Raw genomic sequence first — 24613 nt, 5'->3', positions numbered from 1 at the left:
AATCAGCCGACATCTTCCTGCTCACATTTCGAAACCAGAACACGATTAAGTCGCGCGTGACATCATATTTGGCAAATAATCTTCCCATCTCAAGCTCGCCCACTTACGAGCCATGTTAAACACTTCCAATAATCGTAAATTTGAGCAAACAATTCCAAAACACCTGCGTAAATTGCCACACCACCAACTGCTTTGAGGTTTCCACCACATAATCGCATCAAGAAAAGAAAAAAATACCGGTATCAATTCGAGTCAATAATTTATTCGATTTATTCGTACTTAAGCCTAAACGAGCTACAAAACGACGCAAAAATCTCCATTCAGATTCACAGATTTGCATTGCTGGGGGAGATTGAGAGAAAACCCACCCCCACACACGTGTGTCGCCGTCCTCAATTATCACACTTCATAAATATAGAATCCGCCGACACTGGCGATAGCTGGACCAGCAGCGGATTGCATCACCGCGTCGCGCGTGTTCTCAGCTACGTCGCAAGATCATCTTCATCGGTGCTAAAATTAACAAAGAGACAACTCATCAGCACATTGCATGATTTCAACCGCGAATCTCACCTCATATCCGTCGACCCGAGCGTCACATTCTCAAAGACCGAAGTGTTGACGCCCTTCTTCTTCGTTGCCCGTGGCCTGATTCCTTTGCTGGGACTCGCGCCACTTCCGGACGAACCCACGCTCGTCGTGCTGACGGTCGCCGTGGCAATCTGCAAGTCCCGCCGGTTGACCTTCCGCCGGAAGGCACGTTCCCTCAGCGACGATCGCTTCGCGCCGATGCTTTCGTTCGAGTGGACGGCCAACTCGTCGCCACCTCCGGACGCATCTTGGTCAGCGGTTGCTGTTGTGGCCGCTGCAGCTGCGGCGCTTTCGTCGGGGCTGAGCACCTTGATGATGGCGTCCAGGTCCTTGTGCAGACTCTGCATCAGGTTGGACTGGGGTATTTTGTCCGTGGAGGTGGCGTTGCTGCTCGATGCTTCGGTTTCTGGTGAGGGGAAAGGAAGGTAAAGAAAGGTACATTTATTCAAAAAAAAAATTCGAATTAGGGTAGAATAATAATTTTCTAGAATTGAAGCTACTTTGCATTAGAGCAATTCTCTTCGAAATCGGCCGATTTCGGCCATTTTTATTTTTTGTATTTTTTGATTTGGCTCAAACTTTGTGGGGGCCTTCCCTATGACCAAAGAAGCTATTTTGTGTCATTGGTTCACCCATACAAGTCTCCATACAATTTTGGCAGCTGTCCATACAAAAATGGTACGTAAATATTCAATCAGCTGTAACTTTTGAGTGAATTTTCTGATCAATTTGGCGGCAAAGTTTTAGGTATTGTTGAGGACTATTGAGAAAAAAATAGGTACACGGAAAAAAAAATTGCCGATTTTTTTATTAACTTTTTTTCACAAAAACTCAATTTCCCAAAATACGTATTTTTTGATTTTCGAGATTTTTTTCTATGTTTTACTGCCGTTCTAAGCATAATTGTCCCATGTCATTTTTTGACGATTTTGACCTTTTGACATTTTTAAGTTTAGTTTGTCGTATACTTTTCGAAAAACCCTTAAAATCTAGTACTTTGTTCGGAAACTCATCAAAAACAACACCAAGTCTGTTTGTCCCATCGTTACACTTCTACGCATAATTGTCCCACCAAGTATTTTCTTTCACGGAATCATTAGTTATACGAAGCATTGAGTCTTGTTTACATACTGTATAGCAAGAGAATCATAAATAAGAGTGATAAACTACTAACTGGGGCGATTGGGGACACATAGGTCGAATAAGAACCCACGGGACAATTATGCTTAGAAACACAGAAATCGATCGAAAAATTTCAATCGCGTTTTTCTCAGTTGTACTTTTTTGAACATGGGACAATTATGCGTGAACGGCAGTTTAGGGGACAAAAATTCGCAACTTTTGAGCCATAGAGAAGTATGGTCATAAAATCTGCCGCCTAGTCATGATTTTTTGAAAAAATAGTGATTTTTGAAAAAAATCAAAATTTTAAATATACAAAACAAAATTTGACCTATTTTTTTATGTAAAATTGAATTTGCAATCGAAAAATACTAAACTTAAAGAAACAGGAAAATTGATGTTTTCTAAGTCTCTCCCAAACAACCCACCATTTTCTAACGTCGATATCTCAGCAACTAATGGTCCCATTTTCAATGTTAAAATATGAAACATTCTTGAAACTTTCCGATGTTTTCGAAAACAATATTTTCAAAAATTTTAAATGACGCACGGTCCTGTTTTTTTTCGTGTTATTTTTGCCTCTTTTGTGTCGCTGTTTGTTTGCATGGGGTAATTGGTCTTCTTCTTCTTTTTTTTTAGTTTTTTTTTTTAGTTCGTGACAAGCAAGTCGTATTGCTGGATTAAGTCCTTTCTATATCATCGATGATCGGAAGGCACGCCGACGAATATATTTTAAGGCTTATGTCATAAACTCATTTTAATGGATGAAGCCCTTCCTACATCACCGTTGATCGGAAGGCACGACGACGAAGAATTTGTGGAGAATCGCGGTCGAATTGATACTATAAGGATTTGCAATTGTTAGACGGGAAGATTCGTTTTAAATTGCGTTAGCAAAATATAAATTATCATTCAATTCGACCATTCGTTTCCCGCGAATCACGGCGACAAATATTGTTTCAACGCGATTGTTCAAGTCCTTCAGATAACATCATAACTCATCAGTCATTAATTGGTCGCTCATCTTATAATAATTTAAAAGTATAAATAGTCTCAGGTCAACTCTACGTAAATATGTTACGCTGAGTTTAATATTTCACCTTTTAATCACACATAATTTTGATTCTATCTTTCCACAGCCGGCTATCTAAGATTGAATCATTTATGCTAAACTCAACACCAAATAACCGGGAACAGTCTCATCCGCATCATTCGATTATTTGCCTTGAGAATACATAATACATCACCCTATTCAACGAAATTCATTGATTATTGGGCCATCCTCTATGATGAATCCTGGCCATTACCCTTCCCCACTAACAAAATCCCAAGTAGAAGTAGTTTTCCGGCACACGCGGGGGTGTGGATATCGTATAGAACCCACCCTTGGTAGCAGCCTGTGCTAACTAACATTCCCGTCCCATCCCCTCGAGATCTACAAACTGACATGGCGGGCGCCGTTGGTGGCCAACGCCTGTTTCCTATTCGCACCGGCTCTAGTTTTGATGATCGTGATGTTTTATCTTTTCAGCGCATTCATGCATGCTGTTGATAAGAGAAACATCATTTGATCGTTAAAGCGTGTGACTGGTTGTGCTGATGGGATATTACGGTCCTGTTCAGCAACGGAGAAGGACAACCATGGGTGGTCTCTCACGCTCATGCTCATGCTCAATATTTTCAAAAATTTTAAATCAGGACTAACATTTCAAAGGGGCCAAATATTCAATATTACGCCCTTTTGAAATGTTAGTCTTGATTTAATTTTTTGAAAATATTTTTTTCGAGAAAATCGGAAAATTTCACGAATGTTTCATATTTTAACATTGTAAATCGAACCATTAGTTGCTGAGATAACGACATTAGAAAATGGTGGGTTGACTTAGAATAAAATCAATTTTAATGTTTTTAAATCTTTGCATGGCAATATCTCAGCAACTAAGGGTCGTATCAACAAATTTCAAAAAAGCAAAATATAGAAAATTTTCTAACCTTTTCAAAAATATGTTTTAAAGAGTGGGCAAACATAAGCACTAACTTAAAAAAAATGAATAACTGCTTTAAAAAGTTACTTGAAAATGGCTTTAACTCAAAAACGGTGCATTTTATCAAAATTTCACTGAAGTACTTTTTGATTACAAATTCGTTTTGACATCCAAAAATTAAGTTGAAAAATGTTTGCGACCAATATTTCCATTTTTCGAAAAAAAACGGTATTGATTCAAAAATTCAAAGATTTTTTGCTCATTCTGGAAATTTCTGAAAAGTTGGCATTTGATGTCCCCTAAAACATATCAGAAAAAAATAATAAAATTGTGTTTTTAAGCAAATCAAGTTTTAGTGACAAAAAGTGAAATTACATATCACTAAAAAAAAATTCCATATCTACAATTTTGCCGAAGACACCAAATCGATAAAAAAAATCCTTCAAAAGATACAGATTTTTGACAGCTGCCAAATTTGTATGGAATATTATATGAACAAACTAATGATGCAAAATGGCTTCTATGGGCATACCGAAAGCACCATAAAAGTTTCAGCTGGATTAAAAAAAAAAAAAAAAAAACAAAATTAAAAAAAGACTTGTGTTCCACCTTCTTGATTAAAAAAACGGCTTTCTAGTCAGAATTTACCAACACATTCAAAATATGTTTACATGGCAGCTGTGGGTTTGTTTGCATCAGATTTGCTTTCTTTTTCTAGCAAAAGTTTGGTATCAAGCGACTTCTAGCTGGTTTTTTGACTGACCGCCCGATATGTTAGCTAACATATTTCGCGTGGTTGTGACAGTTCGAGCTCGATCATTGTTTGCAACAGAAGGCAAATATGATAAATCGAGATGACCCATGCGAGATTTATTTTAAATTCTTTAGCTAAATTTTACGTTTAACCCTCTACAACCCAACCCCGCCTTTAGACGGGCTTCGATTTAAAAAATCGCCAAAAATCCATTTTTCAACCAATTTTTGATCTTCAAAAAGCATTGGAAAGAAGAACTCTTAAAATTTTAGAAAATGTATGGGTTGGAAGTTTAACTTGTTTTATGTGACTTTGCCAATGTTTTTAGAAACGTCATTTTTTTAGGGGTCAACTTTGGCTGTGTTTCTTACTAACATTTTCTATACTTTAAGGTAAAAGAAGTATGCAGTAATTTTTCTAGTGCCCCGGACAATGCCCTTACGCATTTATTTACAATTTAAATGATAATGGTGCCATTTTAAAGCAGAAAATGTGAAAAACATGCAAAAAAATTAAAAAGTTACTGTAAACACATTAAAAAATTAGATTGGCAAAATGTAATGATAGGAGGTGGTAGAATAGGCCAAAAACTACCGAAAACAAACATAAACTAAACAAGATAAATGCAAATTAAAATACTAAAAATGAAACAAGAAAAACATAAAACAAGAGAAGTAAAGTTTTTCGTAGAACAAAAGTTGCTCAAAATGACCTCCTGAACACGGGAAAAATAAAAATATTCGAAAAAAAAATTTGGGCAGTAGAGGGTTAATAAGTTTGATCTTCTAAAAATGAATTTTTATATCATTTTTTTCATTTTTATTTAGAACCAGGCGTCTCCATTAGTATTTGAAACATTTTTTTCTTAAAAAAGCAGTTTTCACCAATACACTCAAACCCCGATGGTTTGACACCAACTGTTGTCAATCAAACGGGGTCACTTTTTAGTTTTACACCCCTTTTACACGGAGTTCACACACACTACCAAACGTTTGTTTTGATAATGTGCGTGAGCGCCGTGTAAAAAGTGACAGTTCGTCACTTTTTACTTTGACTTTGACCAATCAACGGGGTACAAACTAAAAAAGTGTCAAACGAAAAAGTGACCAACCACCAGGGGTTGAGTGTAGAATATTTTGAATCGAACATATTCTTAATCAGCACACGTTTCTACGTATACATCTTGCATGGGTCATTTCTATTTATAATATTTGCTTCCGCCATATCGTGGTGGGATTCAAATGCGAAACTGTCGTATCGTTTTAGCCTCATATTACTGCACTCTTAACTCATACAATGTATTGACCGGATATTTTTTTCTGATATCTTCGATAGCCTCTTTTTCCTATCACGTGGCGTCGAACAAACACCGTTCAATTCATTCCCTTCTGTTCTGAATAATCAATATATTAGCAAAACCGACAAACAAGATGCACTTTAAGATGTAAACTAGTGCGACTTAAAACCCGGGAATTAAACCTTCCCCTCCTTCCCGACTCAATATCACTCAACGAGGGGGTTTTCCCCCGCTAAATAATTTACAACGAAGCACGTGTTGCTCACCTGCCCATGTGGAAAAAGAGATTCCATCCTTCCCGAACCTTCCGAAATGGCTTTCGATCGAAAACAACTCTTCGTACGTAGTAACCACAACTCAACTCAACCCGACTTGGTGGTCCCCTTAACTATAATAGGTTCTAAAAGCCACCACTGCCACTGCCACAGTCACTGCCATACTTTTGCCTGCGTAAACCGGTTCCAAAAGTGCAGCAAGATTCTGCTGCGCGCTCTGCTCACTGTGAGCGTTCTTTAGGCACTACCTACTCTGTAATTGTCCATCGAGCCTGAACAAGTCGTGGCCGCGCACTTGGCTGCTGCAGGCAGCAGAGCAAGTCTCAGGGAAGTCGGTTCTCTGTTCGAAATTTTTAAATGTTAAATATTTTATATTTGGATCGATTTTTACAAATTCGATGTTTTCAAATTTTTAAATTGTGTTCTTAAAAACTGTCATTCTTTTTAAATTTCTCTTTGCGTTCCCCATTTCATTTGAAAAAAATCCATTTTCGTTGTGTTATTAAATATTCATATTTAAAATGTATCTTTCTCTTCAATTTAACATTAACATTAACATTTTAACATTTTAACATTTTAACATTTTAACATTTAAACATTTAAACATTTAAACATTTTAACATTTTAACATTTTAACATTTTAACATTTTAACATTTTAACATTTTAACATTTTAACATTTTAACATTTTAACATTTTAACATTTTAACATTTTAACATTTTAACATTTTAACATTTTAACATTTTAACATTTTAACATTTTAACATTTTAACATTTTAACATTTTAACATTTTAACATTTTAACATTTTAACATTTTAACATTTTAACATTTTAACATTTTAACATTTTAACATTTTAACATTTTAACATTTTAACATTTTAACATTTTAACATTTTAACATTTTAACATTTTAACATTTTAACATTTTAACATTTTAACATTTTTAACATTTTAACATTTTAACATTTTAACATTTTAACATTTTAACATTTTAACATTTTAACATTTTAACATTTTAACATTTTAACATTTTAACATTTTAACATTTTAACATTTTAACATTTTAACATTTTAACATTTTAACATTTTAACATTTTAACATTTTAACATTTTAACATTTTAACATTTTAAAACAAATCGAGGAAAATTTTTTAAAAGTCAATTTTGGATGCAAAATTTGATTTTTTAATAAAAAGTACTTTTGTGATTTTTTGATAAAATCTGTTTTTTTAAAGCAAATAAAAACAGAAAGACAAAAAAAGTTAATAAACCTGATTTTTGCCACTTTTTAGAAATAAACTTCGGAAATGCACCGTTTTCGAATAGAAGCCATTTTAGGTTAAATTTTTCATTAAAAAAATCCAGAAAAACTCTAAAATTCTCTTTTTTGGACATCGTTGATCCGAACTTTGGTTGCTGAGATATGGCTATATGCAAAGAATTAAAATTACTAAATAATAGTTTTTCTAAATGCTACCCATTCAGCCCTAAATTTTCAATTGATGATATCTTAGAATCAATTGATCCGATGTTTAATGTTAAAAAGTAAAACTCATGTGAAATTTTCTTAACCTTTTGAAAACAATATTATCAAATATTTTAAATGACGACTTACGTTTTGAAAGGGCTTAAATCAAACTTCATTTCCAATAGAAAGTTATATTTGTAAACATTTGATGAAGGCCGTTGCAAATATTTTTGGAAGTTTATGTTTTATTTAAAAGGTCTCATTTTTGCAGTCAAGTTTGTTTTTATAATTTAATAATATAATTGATTTAGAATGAAATTTCTAATTTAGTTCCAAAAAGTTTAACCTTCTGCAACCCACGAGAAGTTATATAAAAAAAAAGTTCAAGTGGTTATGTTGTTAACATAACCAAAACTACAAAGAACATTGCAAGTTGCTTCCATTTTTCAACTATTACTATAAATTTTTACAGGGTGACCACTCAAATCCCATTTTCAAATTCAAGACTTTTTTTCCGATTTTTTCAGAATGCTCAAATTATAGGCATTTCTTGTCTAAAGAATGATTTCAAACAAAAAACTTTCTATAAGAAAAGTCAATATTAACCACCGAAAAAAAATTCTAAATGAATTTTTAAAAATCCAACTATAGGCAATTTTTTGTAAATACAGAAAATGAACTACAAATAAACAAATACTTCAAAGATGGAAATAAATTATTATGATTCAGAGTAGAAATTATTCTTTGAAAAATAATCAAAGTTCAACAATACTTTTAACTTCCATGTTATTTTTATTTTAAATTGACAAACGTATAGTTTTTGATACTTCGTTTCAACTGGAAATGACAAAAGTTAAAGAGACTGAACTTAAAATTTCTTTCCTATTTTTTTTTAAACTTCATCATCATTTTAAATCATAGAACGATTAAAACAAAATTGCTGTACTCACAAAAAAAAGTTCAAAGGCAACATTTCAATTTGCAAAAAAAAAAACATTTATTATAAATTACTTAATGAATTTAGTTAAACAAATAAAAATATTTACCAAAAAAAACATTGCGAAACTCGAGTTGGAATCTGTTTCCAAATATTCAATCTATGTGTCAAAATGAAATAGAATCATAACTCTAAGCTGGCCATTATGCTCTATTTTTATATTAGTTTTTCGTTTAGTTTACCTCTTGTTTGATAAACAAAAATTAATAGAGATCTTTTGATTCATAAAAAAATATTATGAAAATCTTTGTCAAGGGCATCCAATATACAATAAGATTTTGAATGTCTTAAACAGCTTTACCATACTCAAATATATTGAAATAGTGAAAAAACCCATAAATTTAAAGTAAGTTAATAAAGAATTGAGTGAATTCAATTTGAAAATTGTACAAAATATTACAAAATCATTCAAGAGTTAAACAATAATTTTCAAACAAGTATGCTTAGAATTCCCGACTGTTCCCGACTTTTTCCCGATTTTTGGCGGATTTTGGCGAATTCCCGACTTTTTTCCGACTTTCCCGATTTCCCGACTTGAGTGGCCTGTGAATTTGATTACAAATATTTCTCAAACTTGTCAACGAAGTTGACTTTATAGCTGTCGGCCACCATTGCTAGTACCAACCACTAGGGGAAATTCTCGTATGTTTGGCAGGTTAAGCACTCGCTCCTAACTCCATCCAATTTGCTGATTTTCACTATTTAAACAACTAATTTTGCAAAACTTTTGATAGAAACTTGCTTGCTCTCTTCTTATTGAGCTATTTATCGCTCGATTTCAGTTGAAAACGCTTTTTATTAGCTTTAATTGAATGTCAAAGTTCTGACCTGCCAACATTAGAGGCACGCTGGAATTAGATGCTGTTCCCCTAGTGTCTTCCTTTTTAACTACAAGGACTTCGCCGCCCTGGGCTCCTAAGTGTATGAAAGTATGGCACGGAGCGACGGCACCGAATACCCATATTTACACAAAGAATTTTAGAGCGCCCGCCGCGGGATTCGAACCAGCAACCTCTGGATTGTGAGCCAGTGCGCGGTCCGATTGATCCACACGGGCGGGAACTTGTACACGCAGAAAAATAAGGCATATTTGAATCAACAAAACATTTTGCTGATTCGAAAATCATAATTTTTGTTGAATCAACGCTAAACGTCAAAGCAACTTTTTCAAAACAATAACAGACTATTGTAGAATTGAGAAAATCAAGGGTTGATTGAACGCAAAAGTTTTGTTGATTATATTCTACAAAACATTTTTCTGCGTGTAGGGAAACATTGCTGATATGTATCACTGAAAATACGCCACCCTTTTTATTCAAGTGCCCAAACACATGAATTATTGAATAAAGCCACATCATAGATCTAATTGGTTTGTGTTTCAACATCAATCCAAATCACTATCAAATGCAAGTGTTTGGGCGATTAACTTTTTGGTATTTTTTGACACTTTATTGTCATTCGGGTGGCTCAAGCTTTTCAAGTGTTTTGCTCATGAATTTGTCCCACTGTCTTGAACTATTCAAAGTGATGAGGAAAACACTTGAAATTGATCTTTAGACATACACAAAACAAGCACTTTTCAAAGTCAACGTGATTTTCCACTTGAATTTAATGTGTTTCACTGATTGATTTTAGCGCGACTTTTATCGATGGGTTGAAGCGAGGCTAGAACGAGTAGCACAAAAAACTCTCCCGTTTTCAACTGGCCGGCCGGCGCAGTGGTAGCGTGCACGACTAGCAAGCGAGAACCTGTATATCGCTTGTACGTACTATTATTTTTCAACACCATTTAAAATTCAAGTGTTTGGCTATTGAAATTATTTCATGGCCAATCACCGCAATTTCAAGTGTTTTGCGATTGATATTTGAGTGCTCTGTACTGCAGGGTCAGATCATGTGCGAAACACTTCGATGCGCTGTGTGAGTTTTGCTCAGTGTAGTTTGAAAGAGAGGAGCACTTTTCTGAAGGTCGTCTTTTGTAAGCAAAATTACTCGTCCCGATTTCTACAACAGTTGCAGTTCTCCAGAGAACCCTCCCTTTACCAAACCGCTTCCCATTCATTCTTGTGCTGCTGCTGCTGCAAACTGCAAGCCCCTGAATGTCGCAAACCACCACCGTTCAATCCCAAGGTCATTCTTTCGCAACCGCGTGCGCACAGATCTCGCAAAGCTCGCACGTGACTCGCTCAAAACCATCAATCATATGACTCACTGACGGGACTTTTCCTCCACGTGCGCGCGCAGTCGTACGATCGTTAACGATCTGTTGTTGTTGATCGCGCGCACTCATCGGTTCTTAACAACAACTCTTTTTAGTACAGTTCTAAACAACATGCAGTGCGGGACGACCGCGATTCTGTGCTGCTGCGTCGCGGCGATCGTCGCGGGTCTTCCGGAGCGGTACGGGAAGCCGCCGGTGGTGCACACTGGGCTTGGGAGTATTCGGGGGTCTGTGCTGGAGACGCGACTTGGGCAGAAGTTTTTCGCGTTTCGAGGGATCAGGTATGCGGAGGCTCCGACGGGATCGCTGAGGTTCCGGGCGCCGCGGCCGGTTTCGCCGTGGAATGACACGCTGGATGCGAGTGGGGATGGCCCGATGTGTCCCCAGCCGGCGATCGATGAGAGTGACGTGTCGGAAGATTGCTTGCGGTTGAACGTGTACAGTCGGGTTATTCCGGACGAGTTGATCCGGATTCGTCCGGCGGACGTGCTGGTCTACCTGCACCCGGGTGGATTCTACGCCTTTTCCGGTCAAAGTCACAACAACGCCGGACCGCAGTACCTGATGGATCGCGACATTGTCCTCGTGACGATCAACTACCGGTTGGGATCGCTCGGGTTCATGTCCACCGGAACCAAGCACTGCCCGGGCAACGCCGGCCTCAAAGATCAAGTTCTAGCGCTCAAGTGGATCCGCGATCACATCTCCGCCTTCGGAGGCAACCCCAACTCGGTGACCTTGATGGGCTACAGCGCCGGTGCGTTCAGCATCACCCTGCACTTGATCTCCCCGATGTCCGCCGGACTGTTCCACCGGGCGATCGTTATGAGCGGAGCAACCACTAGTCAAGTCCACATCCCCAACCACCAACTAGAGCTAGCCCAAAAGCAAGCGATCCTCCTGAACTGCCCAATCACCTCCACACCAAAGATGATCGACTGCCTCCGTCAAAAACCAGCCTCAGACTTCGCCAACTCCCTCCAATCCATGTTCATGATCGCGTGGAACCCAATCCTGCTCTGGAAACCCGTAATCGAGCCCGACTTTGGTCAGGAGCGCTTCCTCACCCAAGACCCCACGGAAGCCTACCTCAAGGGAGAGTTCACCAAGATCCCGATCATCGCCGGGATCACGCGGGACGAGTTCGCCGGCCCGGCCGTAAACTTCCTGCGGAATGAATCGCTCCGGATGGAGCTGGACGAAGGGTTCGAAGCGTTGGCGCCGGTGTTGTTTCTGTACGAGCGTGGCACGAAGGAATCGACCAGGGAGAGCGCTGCATTACGGGATAGATTCCTCGGGAATGAGTCACTCAGCTTGGAGCGATCGCTGGAAGGGTTAAGTCAGGTGGGTGTTACGAAACGGGTAATCGAGAGAGTGCGTGCGTGCTGTTTAAATGTTGACAAGGGGAATTCTTTTGCATATTGTTGTGCAATTAGCTGGGATGACAATATGTGGTAGACATATAATTATAGAGTGTAATAGATAAGAGTGAGAGTGTTGTAAAAAGTTGGAACGATTAACTGTTTCATAACTTATTTTTTGCAATTCCGTTGAAAACTTTTTATTGTCCGTCTCGATAAACGTATCAAGAAATTAAAAAGAGACATGTGAGCCAGTAACATGGAGTTAAACTTTCGCAACTGTCATGGTAAACTTCACAGAAGCTTGACAGAAAGTTTAACTCCAGATTGCACTTTTAATTTTTCGATTCATTATAGAGCAATTGGGTACTAAAGTCCTATGTCAATTTTTATGTACAACGGTAAAAAACACGATTAAATACCATTTCTGATCACTTTTTTTCATTTTAATGCAAAATTTTTTTTTGACAAGACAACATTTTTTCGATGGATCAACTATGGTCCCCTTGGAACGAGCTGTCAAGTAGGAACTTTTCTGTCAAGAAGGACCGCGAGGTTAATTTTTCAAAATTGATTTAAAAATCCATTTTAAACTCTTTGTGCTCGTACAAAGGGTCATTGTACTCAGAAAAATAAGCTTTATCGCTGTAAACAATAATATCAGCAATCTAAGCTTCATTTTAGGACCCAATTTCAGCTCAAATCAGGATTTTTTCTGGTACTTTTGTACCCGACCATCTCCGATTTCAATGAAACTTTGTAAACATGTTATCCTAGACCTGTATAAGCCATTTTTGTGTATATGGAGCCAATAGTACTCGAAAATAACATTTGAGAAGGGCGTAAGGTATTTAAATATTTTTGTATTTTGCAATTTAAAAATTACTGTATTTCGAAGCCGTTGCCTCGTATCACAAAGCGGTCAAAAACAAGCTTGCAGGAAATTGGACGAGCTTTCTGAAAAAATACACTGAAACAAAAATACACGCCACTTATTTGAGGTTTTTGATTTTTAAGTCTAAAACTTAAATTTAAAGGTGAAGTCACGATTTTTTTTTTCATTCAAAATTTTTGAGGAAATAGCCTAAGATAATACCAAAAGACTGACGAAAAATGCAGGATGGTTTAAGTCTCCTAAAAAATACAAAAATCATTTACTAAAACTGTTTTTTTGAAAAGTGGTCTAAACGTCAAAATTTAAAAAAAACCGGTAGTGGGAATCGATTCCCCAGACAATTTTACATAAAAGTCTCCATATTGACCATTGTCCTATGTCCAATCCTTGAGAAGATACAGCGGTTTTAAAAATAAAAACTAACTTAATCCACCTATGTGGTTGATGCCTTCCTCACTTTTTACCAAAAATGGGTATATGAGTGGTTTCATCATTTTTTTAGATCCAGAAAAAAAAGAACACAATGTATAACTTAAGTGGTCATAACTGGAGACAGGGTTGCCAGATCTTCAATGTTTTGGACTCATTGGAAAGGCCTTTCAATTACCTAACGGGTACGGATTTTTGAAAAGTTCTCAGATTAAGTTCTGGTGTGGTTCCCGTTGTAGGACATACCTATTGGGACTCTCACGTCAAATTTCAGCTCATTTGGTTGAAAACTGTCTTGTCTCAAGCGAGTTCAAGTTTACATGGAATTTACTATGGGAAATTTTGAATTTTCGTTCATTCTCTCCTACAGCCCTGGGGAAAACATGTAGAAACTTCTAGGATGGCCAGAAATGAGCGGAATCGTCTGGAGAACAACTTTCCCTAAGAGACCAGGTCGATTCGTTCAACCCCCAACGAGCTCAACGGCAATACATCCGGGATTTTCGGAACCAACGGTTTTCCCCAGAAAAGCATCAAATTTTCCTTAGCATGCTATGAATGCTTGATGAACACTGCGGCGCCACATGTCAAACAGCTACCACGTGGACTAGCATCGCCTATAAAATAGTAGTTTATGCAACAAGTTGCAAAAAGAGGATTTTTTCAGCACGAGTCGTACATTTATCCAACGAGGTTCATCGAGTTGGATAAATACGACGAGTGCTGAAAAAATCAAGTTTTGCAACGAGTTCCATACAACATTTTTTGCAATTTCGAAAAACACCCATTGAGTGAAATTTTAAGTCGCATTTTCGTATTTTTATCAATAAATCGTTTAAATCAAAAAAATGTTGAAAAGTGTTACTTTTCGAAACAAGTGCTGAAAAGTTCAACTTTTCAGCACCCGTTTCAGTGCTGAAAAGTAGAACTTTTCAGCATTTATTTTGAAAAGTGTTGCTATTCGATTCTGCTATGTTTGGTACAGAAAAGTACACAGAAAAAAATATGTGAATTTACTCGACACGGAAAAAATGAATCTTATGTAAACTCAGTTGATGTAAACTTGAGATTCGACGTAAACGGTTGAATCACACGTAAAATCATGTTTTTACGTATAATTTGTTGCAAATTTACATCAAATTGCATTTAAATTTAAATGTTTATTGACGTGCAAAAGTGTTACATCATAAATGATGTAACATTCGGAAATATTTTTTTGTGTGTAGGCTATTTCGTCGTTCAAGAATGACAGGAAAAGTAAGTAGTTTCACGACAGAATTGCAAAAAATTACTTTTTATTACTTTTTGAGCCCTAGAATTATCATTTATGGTTATCAGGATACTATTCAGCTGTATTCTGAACCTCCAAAAAAGAAAAAAAAAACTGTTATGGTGCAAATTTTACAATCACGTGGTAGCTGTTTGACATGTGGTGTAGTGGTGTTCATCAAGCATTCATAGCATGCTAAGGAAAATTTGATGCTTTTCTGGGGAAAACCGTTGGTTCCGAAAACCCCGGATGTATTGCCGTTGAGCTCGATGGGGGTTGAACGAATCGATATGCTCTCTTAGGGAAAGTTGTTCTCCAGATGATTCCGCTCATTTCTGGCCATCCTAGAAGTTTCTACATGTTTTCCCCAGGCCTGTAGTAGCGAATGAACGAAAATTCAAAATTTCCCATAGTAAATTCCATGTAAACTTGAACTCGCTTGAGACAAGACAGTTTTCAACCAAATGAGCTGAAATTTGGCGTGAGATTCCCTATGGGTATTCCTTACAAGGGGAACCACACCAGAACTTGATCTGAGAACTTTTCAAAATCCGTACCCACCCTAATACACACACACATACACACACACAGACATTTGTTCAGTTTTCGATTCTGAGTAGATATGTATACATGAAGGTGGATCTAGGAGCTTTTAATAGAAAGTTCATTTTTAGAGCTGGATTATAGCCTTACCTCAGTGAGGAAGGCAAAATGTTGAAAAAATTGATTTTTTGGTGGTTATTGGCAATTTCTATATGACAGACTTGGTTTTTCAGTCTCGTAAATATTTTTACCTGAAAGCTCGTTTCGTGACTTTCACGAAAACTGAGTGATATTCACCCAGATCTGAGTGAAATTCACTCTGAGTGAAATTCACTCAAATCTGACAGATGCCCCCTTTACGCATTTCTGGGTAGGTTCGGTTTTGACGTAAAGTGAGTGATTTTGAACGTTCGTGTAGAAAAGTATCAAACGCGAACAATTTTTGAAAGTCCGGCGCCAACTTATTATTTCAAGAAAATTTACCGCGCTTAACCAAAATCAAATTTACATTGCAACTACGATTAACTTGGCGATATTAGGTTTTACGACACTTTTTTTGTGTCAATGTGGTAGATTCAGGGCCCCTGAGATCAACAGTAATTAGAATTCAGTGTCTTTTGCAAACTTTTTGCATATTTTTGAAGTTTAATAATTAATTATTATAACATCAATATTGAAATGATAAGAATTAAATTCAAACATAAAGAATGTTTCGATGTGAAATAAAATCATTTCAAAAAATACAAAGGCATAATCCTAACAAATGTGAAATTAGCAACATTGCATGTCAAAAGCAAAATAAACAAATAAGGTTTTGTTATATTATCTGAAAAATTGATCTCAAGATATTTTTTTTATTTAGACATAGACACTCAATTTATTTATTGAATATTTTATGAAGGGCCGGTCAAAGAACTATTTTGAAAAGCCGTCGCGGGCCGGACGTTGGACAGGCCCCCAGTCACGAAATATTCTAGCAGAGCTGGTTCTGCCAGAATCCTGCTAGAACGGTGGAACATTTCTGCTAGAATGCTGTATGAATGAATGAATGCTGGGCCTGTGGTAGATGCTTTGAAGAAATTTTGACAGTTCCAAATATTTCAAAAAAAAAATACCAAATTTCTGCGGTTCTCAAGCAAAATCAAAGTTGCATTGTTAATTTGATTTTGGTAAACCGCGGTGGATTTTCTTGAAATAGTTGGAACTGTATACGCGTTGGTGGATTTTTGACAGTTCGAATTATTTCAAGAAAATCCACCGCGATTAACCAAATTCAAAATAACAATACAACTCGAGTGTCTGGAATTAAAATCAGCTTTTATCAGAGTCCGGGATTAGAAGCACAAGTCATTTTAATTTTTAAATTCTGATGAAAAATTGTTAGAAAATACATATTTTGCATGCATTCTCTTAAAACTGACTGTTTATACTACATCCTGATAGAATGATTCCCTGCATCCCAAACTAAAAGCTCATGAGGTTTTTGAAAAATCAACCTCTATTTTTTATGAAGACAGTATCAACATTTCAAAAGGGCGAAACCTACGATCCTGCCGTTTCGGGAAAATCAACATTCAAAATTTTGCAATTCCAATCAATTCCTATTTCCACAAAAAAGCATGAAAACCATCATTTTTTTCAAAACGTAATAGAAAATAGCAATAATTTCATCATAGAGAGCAATTTGAAATTAATTAAGGTGTTTTTGCTTTTAAAAATTGAGAAAAACAAATTACGCCTTTTTGAAGAGCGTGCCTCCATTTTCGCCCCACCGTATTCGCCACCCACTCAACCAAAACAACGGTTTAGCCCGTCAGGTTACGCCACAAAGCAAAAGTAAACAACAGATTCGCCCTTTTGGTTTTTGTTCACTTTTCGGGTTTTTAAAGAAAAAAGTGGTGAAACAACTATTTTATCATTGTGAAACGTTACAGTCAGTGATAATACAGTGATATTTGCAACCTCAGTGATAAAAAATTGGTCTAGAAAGCCTTCATAAGGAGTCCGATTCAGGCCAAGACTCGTTGAGCTAGGATACACCGTAAGTAGCAAGTTGGTTTGACGATGTGGTCTATATTGAAGTGACGTTCCTTGGGGTGTCCCCGCCGGAAGTGGGAGACATGGCACCTGACGACTAGGCCACCCCGCGACACCATCCTGCCTTCTCAATCTTTGCTTAGCTTCAATGGTTACGGAGGCGATGATTTTGTACGGCATTCCTCCTAAACCTCCCTACACTAACTTTTTGTCCTGCAACTGCTCGACCCAGAATCCCCGGATGTCCCAAGAACCGGTAAATTATGGACCTTCATATCTAGATTGTGAATCCAGACCAGATCCGATACTACAATAATTGAAATTAAAAAGTTATGTATTTAGGATCATACAAATCTGTGTTTGTTGTGGAATTGTGGTCAGAGACATCAAAAACATACATTTTGATCCATTTTGAGGATTGTCAGGTTAAAATTCACTAAATTATAACGAAAATTTAGTGTTTCTAAATATACGTCGGAACTTGCAGAAAACACTACATTCGCCCCTCGTGATTGGATGAAAACACAAGGGCGGAAACTCAAATTGGTTTGTTTTGATTGATGTTGTTGATTAGCCCTTTTGTTTTTTGCTTGTAAAACTACGTATTTTCGGAATTTTGTGATGATGGAGGGTGTTTTAGAATCAGTTTTGTTCGCTTTATATGATTCTGACAAAAACTCAGTTTGTTTACATCTGAGGGTTTCGCCCTATTGAAAAGTTGTTACAGAAGACATGGTTCCTATACCGAACAGACGGTAGTAACTTAATTCATGCCATTTCAATAACAAATATTGTTATAATAACAGAAAATGCTACGAATTCTTCTTTAAAAATCCAATTTTGCATTAGAGTTTAATAACAGTTGGAATAACATTTTTTGTTATGGAAGAATACCTCCAATTGTTATTGGGATGATTGGATTAGTTGTTAAAATAACAAAAAAGAATAACAAAGATTTGTTCGAAGAATAACTTAAAATGCTATTAGTCTGTTATTACAATAACAATCCAATAATACAATAATAATAATAATAATACAATAACAAAAAAAATCATAACGCCGATTAACAAAACCTGTTAATGTGGTTGGCCTAGTATGTATTTTCAAATATCAAAAAATGTTATTCCCAAGCTATTTCCGTCTGCTCGAGTAGTCCCCAACCCCAACAGCCTTTAGAGTAGATGAGCCTCTTTGGACTCTTCGGCAATGTTGTTATACACAAATTTATTGTAATACAATTGTTTCCTCCTCTAGCTCTTTGCCGACAGTCTCATTGGATTTGCGATGCATCGCTTCGTCCAGCTTGCCGCCCGCCACACCACCGTCTACCAGTACAAGTTCTCGTACGTCGGTCGGTACAGCTTCTTTTACTACCCGAACGCAACAACCCCGTACGGAGTGGTCCACCACGACGATCTGCTTTACTTGTTTGCGATTCCATCAAAGGCACCTATATTCAATGAGACCGATCCGGAAAATGGCACCGTCGAGCGGCTGACCCGGATGTGGAGCGCATTCGCCAAAACTGGGTGAGATGTTTTGAATATTTTTGCAGATTTTAAATTTGACTAATTTTGTTGATTTTTCAAGAGACCCAAATCAAGCGGAAATGTTTCCGAAGCCCAACTGGATTCCGGTCAGCATAAGTCACGACAACTATCTGGTCATCGGAGACGGTCTCTCGATGGAGGAAGGTCTCTACACGGATCGTTACGCGTTCTGGGACCAATTGTTCCCTCTGCCGAGCAAGTGGTAGTGTCATTTAAGTTACAAATTTCTATAGCCCAATCAGCAACGTCCAAAAATAAAGCTTTAAACTTACCGTCCAGCGATTCCTTCATTTCGTTGTAACCCATCTCGAGGGCGTCCAGCGCCGTAAACAGCCCAGTAATCGACTTCATGCTCTTGAAATCCTTCTCCGCCTCCCGGATGATCTTGAAAGATTCCCGCACCTTATCGTCGTACTTGCTCGACTGTCCTCCCTTGATGAAGAACGAATCGTACCCGTACTCCTTCTCGTCTTGCACGAACCGGAACGCGTCCCCGATGAACATCTTCCAAAAAATTACCACCAGCTGGGGCGCCTCCTCCTGTGGTCGCTCCAACACGAACCGTTTAATCTCGCGCCAATCGGCCAGCGTGACGCGGATCTTGCAGAACAGCTCCGTCGGTTGCTTAAAGTACAGCGCGTACAGAAGGTAGAAGGCACCGATCCGGTCCAGCGGAAGTTTGGCCGCCAGGAAGATGTGCTTCACGATGACGAGCGCTTCGTGGGTGAACTCGACCAGCTCGACCTCGGTGTTGCGGGCGCTGAAATTAATTCATTTTAAAAATTCTCGAAAAACAAATCAATTAAAAATACTCACTAGAAGACGTAGTTGAAGCCGGTTCGCTTCCACTCTTGGCAAAAGTACCGAAAGTCCATCGACTGGTGGCTGGTGAAGCCGTTCAGGAAGTTGTAGCAGTCCTCCCGGAAGCCCCGGGAGATTTCGCTGACCATGATTGGCGGCAAATTTGAAAATTTCACTGATTTTGAGCGAGTATTTTGGGAATCTGTTCGATTGATAAGCCGGCTTTTGTTTTGTAAACATTTGGTTTGATCGATTATTCAAAAATCGATGAAAGTGACAGCCGTGATTGCAGGATAGAAAAATAGGGTCAGTTACAGTTTTCTTGAAGATTTTTGCACATTTAAAGATTTAAAGAATTCTGATACAGTGTACAGACAATTTTTTCAATTCAATTGTGTTTTTATTAGAATTTAACAGTTCTGCTCCAGGATGTTACATTTGCAATTCAGAGATTTGGAGAACCTTTCAACTGAGATCAATTCATAAGCCTTTGCAGGGAGGATACATATTTCTAAGTTTAGATTTTGCTAACTGGGTGTTCTTTTAGGGAAAATAAATTTTGAGAAAAAACCCTAGATCTATGTACAGTGTACAGACAAGTTACGCTAAAACGGCTAAAACCTTAAAAAAATGCAAAAAACAGTCGGCTCTGTACTCGCGTGTGCACCAGACGTAGCTTTGTGCTCCGCGTTCAAAAATTCGCTATTGTTGCTCGAACAAACAAACAACGCGTTGTGGAAGACTCTGAAATGAGTGCTGTCCGCAAAAATACGCTCGTCGTGGACTTCAGCGTCCTCCCAGAGCGTCCCAAGCTGGACATGGTGCAGCGGTTTGTGGAAAAAAGTCTGGGACTAAATCCCACTGACTTGAGAAGCATCCAGCTGCACAACATTCGCCATTGCGTGCTCATCCAGATGGCGGATCCAGCAGCCGCCGTCGAAGTAGCAGTGCAGCATCACCTCAAGCACGCCTTCCGGATCAGCCCGACGAAGAAGATCGCGATTCCGGTCTACGTCGACGATGACATCGTCGACGTTCGGATCCACGATCTCCCGCCGGACATGTCCAACATGCAGATCGCCGAAGCAATGCTCCAGTACGGCGAAGTTTTGACGATCAGGGACGAGGTTTGGAGAGACATTTTCGCCGGCGTACCCAATGGTGTGCGGGTGCTAAAAATGAAGATCTCCAAGCCCGTTCCCTCGTACGTCACGATTTGCGGCCTTAGCAGTTTGGCCACACACACGGGTCAGATTTCCACGTGCCGACGATGTGGATTCCAGCGACACGTGTCGAAAAGCTGCTCCGAGGCGGCTAAAAAACAGCAACCGAAGCCGAAACCACAAAAAAATCCATCTCCATCTGGCCCTGTTTTGCCTATCGCCGATCTAGCAGCAGTACAATCCCAAGTCGTTGTTCCTCACACTCACAAAGGACAATGGTAATGACGGATTTATTACTGTTGTAAAGAAAGGCAAAACAAAGAGGCAGTTGGAAGAGAAGCAAGCACCCGAAGAAAAAAGATCGTGCTTGGACGACGACGACGACGGCAAATCACCAACTCTCGACAACGACCAACGCAATGATAATGGACATCTGATTGGACTACCAACAACAACCACGCCAAAAAGAAGAGTTTGGAAGCAAACTGTTTGACGTAGAACTACGTCGATAAAATGTATTATTATTATTATTATTATTGTATTATTTTTCAAAACTTGGCCAAATTATGGCAACAAAAGGCCAGTACCTCAAATAAAAAAAAAAAAATGCAAAAAGTCTGTACACTTGTAAACACTGAAATCTGGCAACCACGGAGTTTGATCGACTTTTTCGAAGCTCGACGAACCACGAAGATGTTTGTATTTTGTTAGCTGTCAAACTTTTCTCTCAAAAGTGCATCAGTTCGGTCGCGAATCGGCTGTTGTTTTTTCAGCTCTACAATATTTTCCTAATTTCACCGGTAAAATCGTTCCAAAATGCCGTACGCTAACCAGCCATCGGTAACCATCACCGAGCTGACCGACGAGAATGTGAAATTCGTCGTTGAGGACACGGAATTGAGGTAAATTTTGGGGTTTTTAGCTTGATACGGAAAAAGTAAGGTTATGTTTTGATGGTTCCTCCGGATATTTCAGCGTCACCAACAGCCTCCGGCGGGTTTTTATCGCGGAAACGCCAACGCTGGCCATCGATTGGGTGCAGCTGGAGTCCAACACGACGGTGCTGGCGGACGAGTTTCTGGCCCACCGGGTGGGGCTGATTCCGTTAATTTCCGACGAGGTCGTCGAGCGGATGCAGTACAGTCGAGATTGCACCTGTCTGGACTTTTGCACGGAATGCAGCGTCGAGTTCACGCTGGACGTAAAGTGTAACGACGAGCACACGCGTCACGTTACGACGGCGGATTTGAAGTCGAGTGACCCGCGGGTGTTGCCGGTCACGTCAAGGCACCGGGAGGACGAGGACAACGAGTACGGCGAAGGGACGGACGAAATCCTGATCATCAAGCTGCGGAAGGGCCAGGAGCTTAAGCTGCGAGCGTACGCCAAGAAGGGCTTCGGCAAGGAACACGCCAAGTGGAACCCGACCTGCGGCGTTTGCTTCGAGTACGATCCGGACAACTCGATGCGGCACACGTTGTTCCCGAAGCCGGACGAGTGGCCCAAGTCCGAGCACACCGAGCTGGAGGACGACAAGTACGAGGCGGACTTTAACTGGGAGATTAAGCCGAACAAGTTTTTCTTCAACGTGGAATCGTCCGGAGCGTTGAAGCCGGAAAATATCGTGATGATGGGCGTGCAGGTGCTGAAGAACAAGCTGTCCAATCTGCAGACCCAGCTGAGCCACGAGACGCAGAGTGATGCGCTGGCGATTTGAAGTTTTGTGAGTGGGTTTGAATTCGTGGCGGAAATGTTCATTGTGAAGGAGTTGATTTGACCTGATAAAGCGAGTATTTAAGTGTAAGGCAAATTGAGTTTTTCTGATATTTTAAATGAAAGAAATCCGTCGCGTTTGGAGTTTGGAAAAGACCACATTTAGAATTTGAGGACGCCCAATCTACGGAGCAACGCTTATCCCACTATTTGGTGTGGCTTTATAGAGCTATCTAAGCCCGATCTCACACACACTAGCACACCATTTGTTTTGCTGGCTGGTACAAAATTTAACCTCACTTTTTTTCGTGTACGTACACGCGATACATGCGCACGTAGATAACTCTATTAGACCCTCATCCGGATTTCATCTTTTGATGATTATGTAATACAGTACTTGTTCGGTAACTGGGCTGAGAACGTAGCCCAGTCACCGAATGCTGCTTTCTAACTTAGCTGAACGAAAAATTTCGAGGGGTCCAACGATTTATAATATTTTCCCAATGAAATATGAAAATATAAGTTTTTCTAATTTATTTGCAATGCTTACTTTTCATATTTCTTTAGCTGTGACTTGAAATTGATTAAAAGTTTGAAAACAGTTTTTTTATTTATTGAACATGATTATTGCATCCATTAACCCCTCGGTCATTTCTGTTTGTTTTGGTTTTTGACGTTTGTCTGCTTTTTAACTGGGCTACAGCACAGTTATCGAGCGCCCAGTTAAAAAGCAGCCCAGTTAAGCAACGCTCAGTTACCGAGCTAGTACTGTACTACCCGGACATAAGGGGGACCTTGCTGGGTTTAAGCTATTTTTTGAGGAACGGTAGGAATGTTTGTAAACACCTATCTAGTGGACGTTTGGCAAAGCGATGTTAAATTTTCAAAATAAATTCAATTTGATGATTTTTTGGCTTTTTCAGTCAAATAAACAAAGTTCAAACGATTTGTTGTTTGAAAATGCCCGACGTTTCGGCTCGGGGTTTGAGCCTTTTTCAAGGGGAGTTTAGTATAATCGTTTTCATTAGAAACGTTTGTTGCAAACGGAAGAACGTGGAAACTAAATCTCATGGTACGGTCACTACGCACTTGCTTGACTTGTGCAACCTGCTGTAAAAGTAGTAGTAGAAGTTTTGAAATTAATTCTCCTGTAAGCAGTTATCCATTAACCCTTTTTTATGGAGCGTAAAACACGGCGACCAAACACCCCCCCCCCCCCCCCCCCCTTTCTGCCCTCTCCCCATTACGTTACGTAATCAAATAACGCTCCCAATTTGATTGTTATATATGTTAAAGCAGGCCTGCCCAACGTCCGGCCCGCGAGCCGGATCCGGCGCATGATGCCATTTCATCCGGCCCGCGACGGCTTTTCAAAATAGTTCTATGACCGGCCCTAAAGGCTGTTTATGAAATACTCAATTAATAAATTAAGTGTAAAAATTTAAGATATAAACTTGAGATCAAATTTTCAGATATTAAACCAAAACATTTATTTGTTATATTTTTGCTAACGCCAAGGCAATGTTGTAGAGCGAATAAGTTGATTTTTGATTTTTTGTTTTTGCTTTAACATTAAATTTTAATTTTAATAAACATTTAATGTTGCTAATTCAAAGTTTTGTTTGGTGTTTGCCTTTGTATTTTTTCAAATGCGTTTTTTTTTATACATTTCAATATTCTTTCTTATCCTAATTCTGAAAATCAATTATTAAACTTGATAAATGTGCAAAAGGATTGCTAAAAGACACCAAATTTAAATTTGGCTGTTTTTACTTCTTATTGAATTGTTACAACAAGTTATCGTACCCAATAAAACAACAAATTACATGTTTAAGGATTTTGATTAAAATTCAGTATTCTTAAATGAGTAAGCAGAAAAAATGTATTTTGTTTAGAACAACTTTTCAATGATGGCAAATTCATCATATCGAAAATAAAGATCACTGCAAATATTTTTAAAATATTAGAAATAAGCTAGCAAATTTTTCATTAACTTCAATTATTTCTTAGAAATTTGACGAATGACGAACTAAAAACTATCAGATATATATTTTTCTACAATTCTTTTAATATCTTGTCTTTAAAATCATTTAGAAATGTTTTGTAAAATATTTGAATAAAGGTGCACAACAACGCAAA

At 38.3% G+C, this 24613-nt stretch overlaps 4 protein-coding genes across 4 annotated transcripts; 3 read left to right on the top strand and 1 right to left on the bottom strand.

The window, feature by feature from the left end:
• Positions 1 to 242: 242 nt before the first annotated feature.
• LOC120419303 (snRNA-activating protein complex subunit 1) lies at positions 243 to 19851 on the bottom strand. Its single transcript, XM_039581970.2, has 4 exons — positions 19614 to 19851; positions 19070 to 19557; positions 574 to 997; positions 243 to 513 (listed from the first exon to the last, which is right to left on the bottom strand). The coding sequence occupies exons 1-4, from the start codon at positions 19745 to 19747 to the stop codon at positions 486 to 488; spliced, it is 1074 nt and encodes a 357-aa protein (XP_039437904.1). The 5' UTR covers positions 19748 to 19851; the 3' UTR covers positions 243 to 485.
• LOC120419302 (juvenile hormone esterase) lies at positions 10795 to 19069 on the top strand. The gene is made up of 3 exons (XM_039581969.2): positions 10795 to 12056; positions 18502 to 18776; positions 18838 to 19069. The coding sequence occupies exons 1-3, from the start codon at positions 10824 to 10826 to the stop codon at positions 19001 to 19003; spliced, it is 1674 nt and encodes a 557-aa protein (XP_039437903.1). The 5' UTR covers positions 10795 to 10823; the 3' UTR covers positions 19004 to 19069.
• Positions 19852 to 19984: 133 nt separating the features above from the next.
• Positions 19985 to 21362, top strand: LOC120419305 (uncharacterized). The gene has a single exon (XM_039581972.2). The coding sequence runs from the start codon at positions 20348 to 20350 to the stop codon at positions 21041 to 21043; it is 696 nt and encodes a 231-aa protein (XP_039437906.1). The 5' UTR covers positions 19985 to 20347; the 3' UTR covers positions 21044 to 21362.
• Positions 21363 to 21478: 116 nt separating this feature from the next.
• On the top strand, positions 21479 to 22571 carry LOC120419304 (DNA-directed RNA polymerase II subunit RPB3). Its single transcript, XM_039581971.2, has 2 exons — positions 21479 to 21663; positions 21737 to 22571. The coding sequence occupies exons 1-2, from the start codon at positions 21578 to 21580 to the stop codon at positions 22476 to 22478; spliced, it is 828 nt and encodes a 275-aa protein (XP_039437905.1). The 5' UTR covers positions 21479 to 21577; the 3' UTR covers positions 22479 to 22571.
• The last annotated feature ends 2042 nt before the right edge of the window (positions 22572 to 24613 follow it).

This window comes from Culex pipiens, chromosome 2 (assembly GCF_016801865.2).
Source record: "Culex pipiens pallens isolate TS chromosome 2, TS_CPP_V2, whole genome shotgun sequence".
Classification (NCBI taxonomy): Eukaryota; Metazoa; Arthropoda; class Insecta; order Diptera; family Culicidae; genus Culex; species Culex pipiens.
Note: the sequence above shows the minus strand (reverse complement) of the source record. Positions and strands in the feature narration are given on the sequence as shown.

Bases quoted from the DNA above. Each gene is read 5' to 3' on its own strand.
- LOC120419302 (XM_039581969.2), top strand. From the start codon at position 10,824: ATGCAGTGCGGGACGACCGCGATTCTGTGCTGCTGCGTCGCGGCGATC. The intron at 12,057-18,501 runs GTGGGTGTTACG...TTCCTCCTCTAG, and splicing joins CGCTGGAAGGGTTAAGTCAG to CTCTTTGCCGACAGTCTCAT. The intron at 18,777-18,837 runs GTGAGATGTTTT...TGATTTTTCAAG, and splicing joins AGCGCATTCGCCAAAACTGG to AGACCCAAATCAAGCGGAAA.
- LOC120419303 (XM_039581970.2), bottom strand. From the start codon at position 19,747: ATGGTCAGCGAAATCTCCCGGGGCTTCCGGGAGGACTGCTACAACTTC. The intron at 998-19,069 runs GTAAGTTTAAAG...TCCCCTCACCAG, and splicing joins AATGAAGGAATCGCTGGACG to AAACCGAAGCATCGAGCAGC. The intron at 514-573 runs GTGAGATTCGCG...TGTTAATTTTAG, and splicing joins CTCGGGTCGACGGATATGAG to CACCGATGAAGATGATCTTG.
- LOC120419304 (XM_039581971.2), top strand. From the start codon at position 21,578: ATGCCGTACGCTAACCAGCCATCGGTAACCATCACCGAGCTGACCGAC. The intron at 21,664-21,736 runs GTAAATTTTGGG...CGGATATTTCAG, and splicing joins GTTGAGGACACGGAATTGAG to CGTCACCAACAGCCTCCGGC.
- LOC120419305 (XM_039581972.2), top strand. From the start codon at position 20,348: ATGAGTGCTGTCCGCAAAAATACGCTCGTCGTGGACTTCAGCGTCCTC.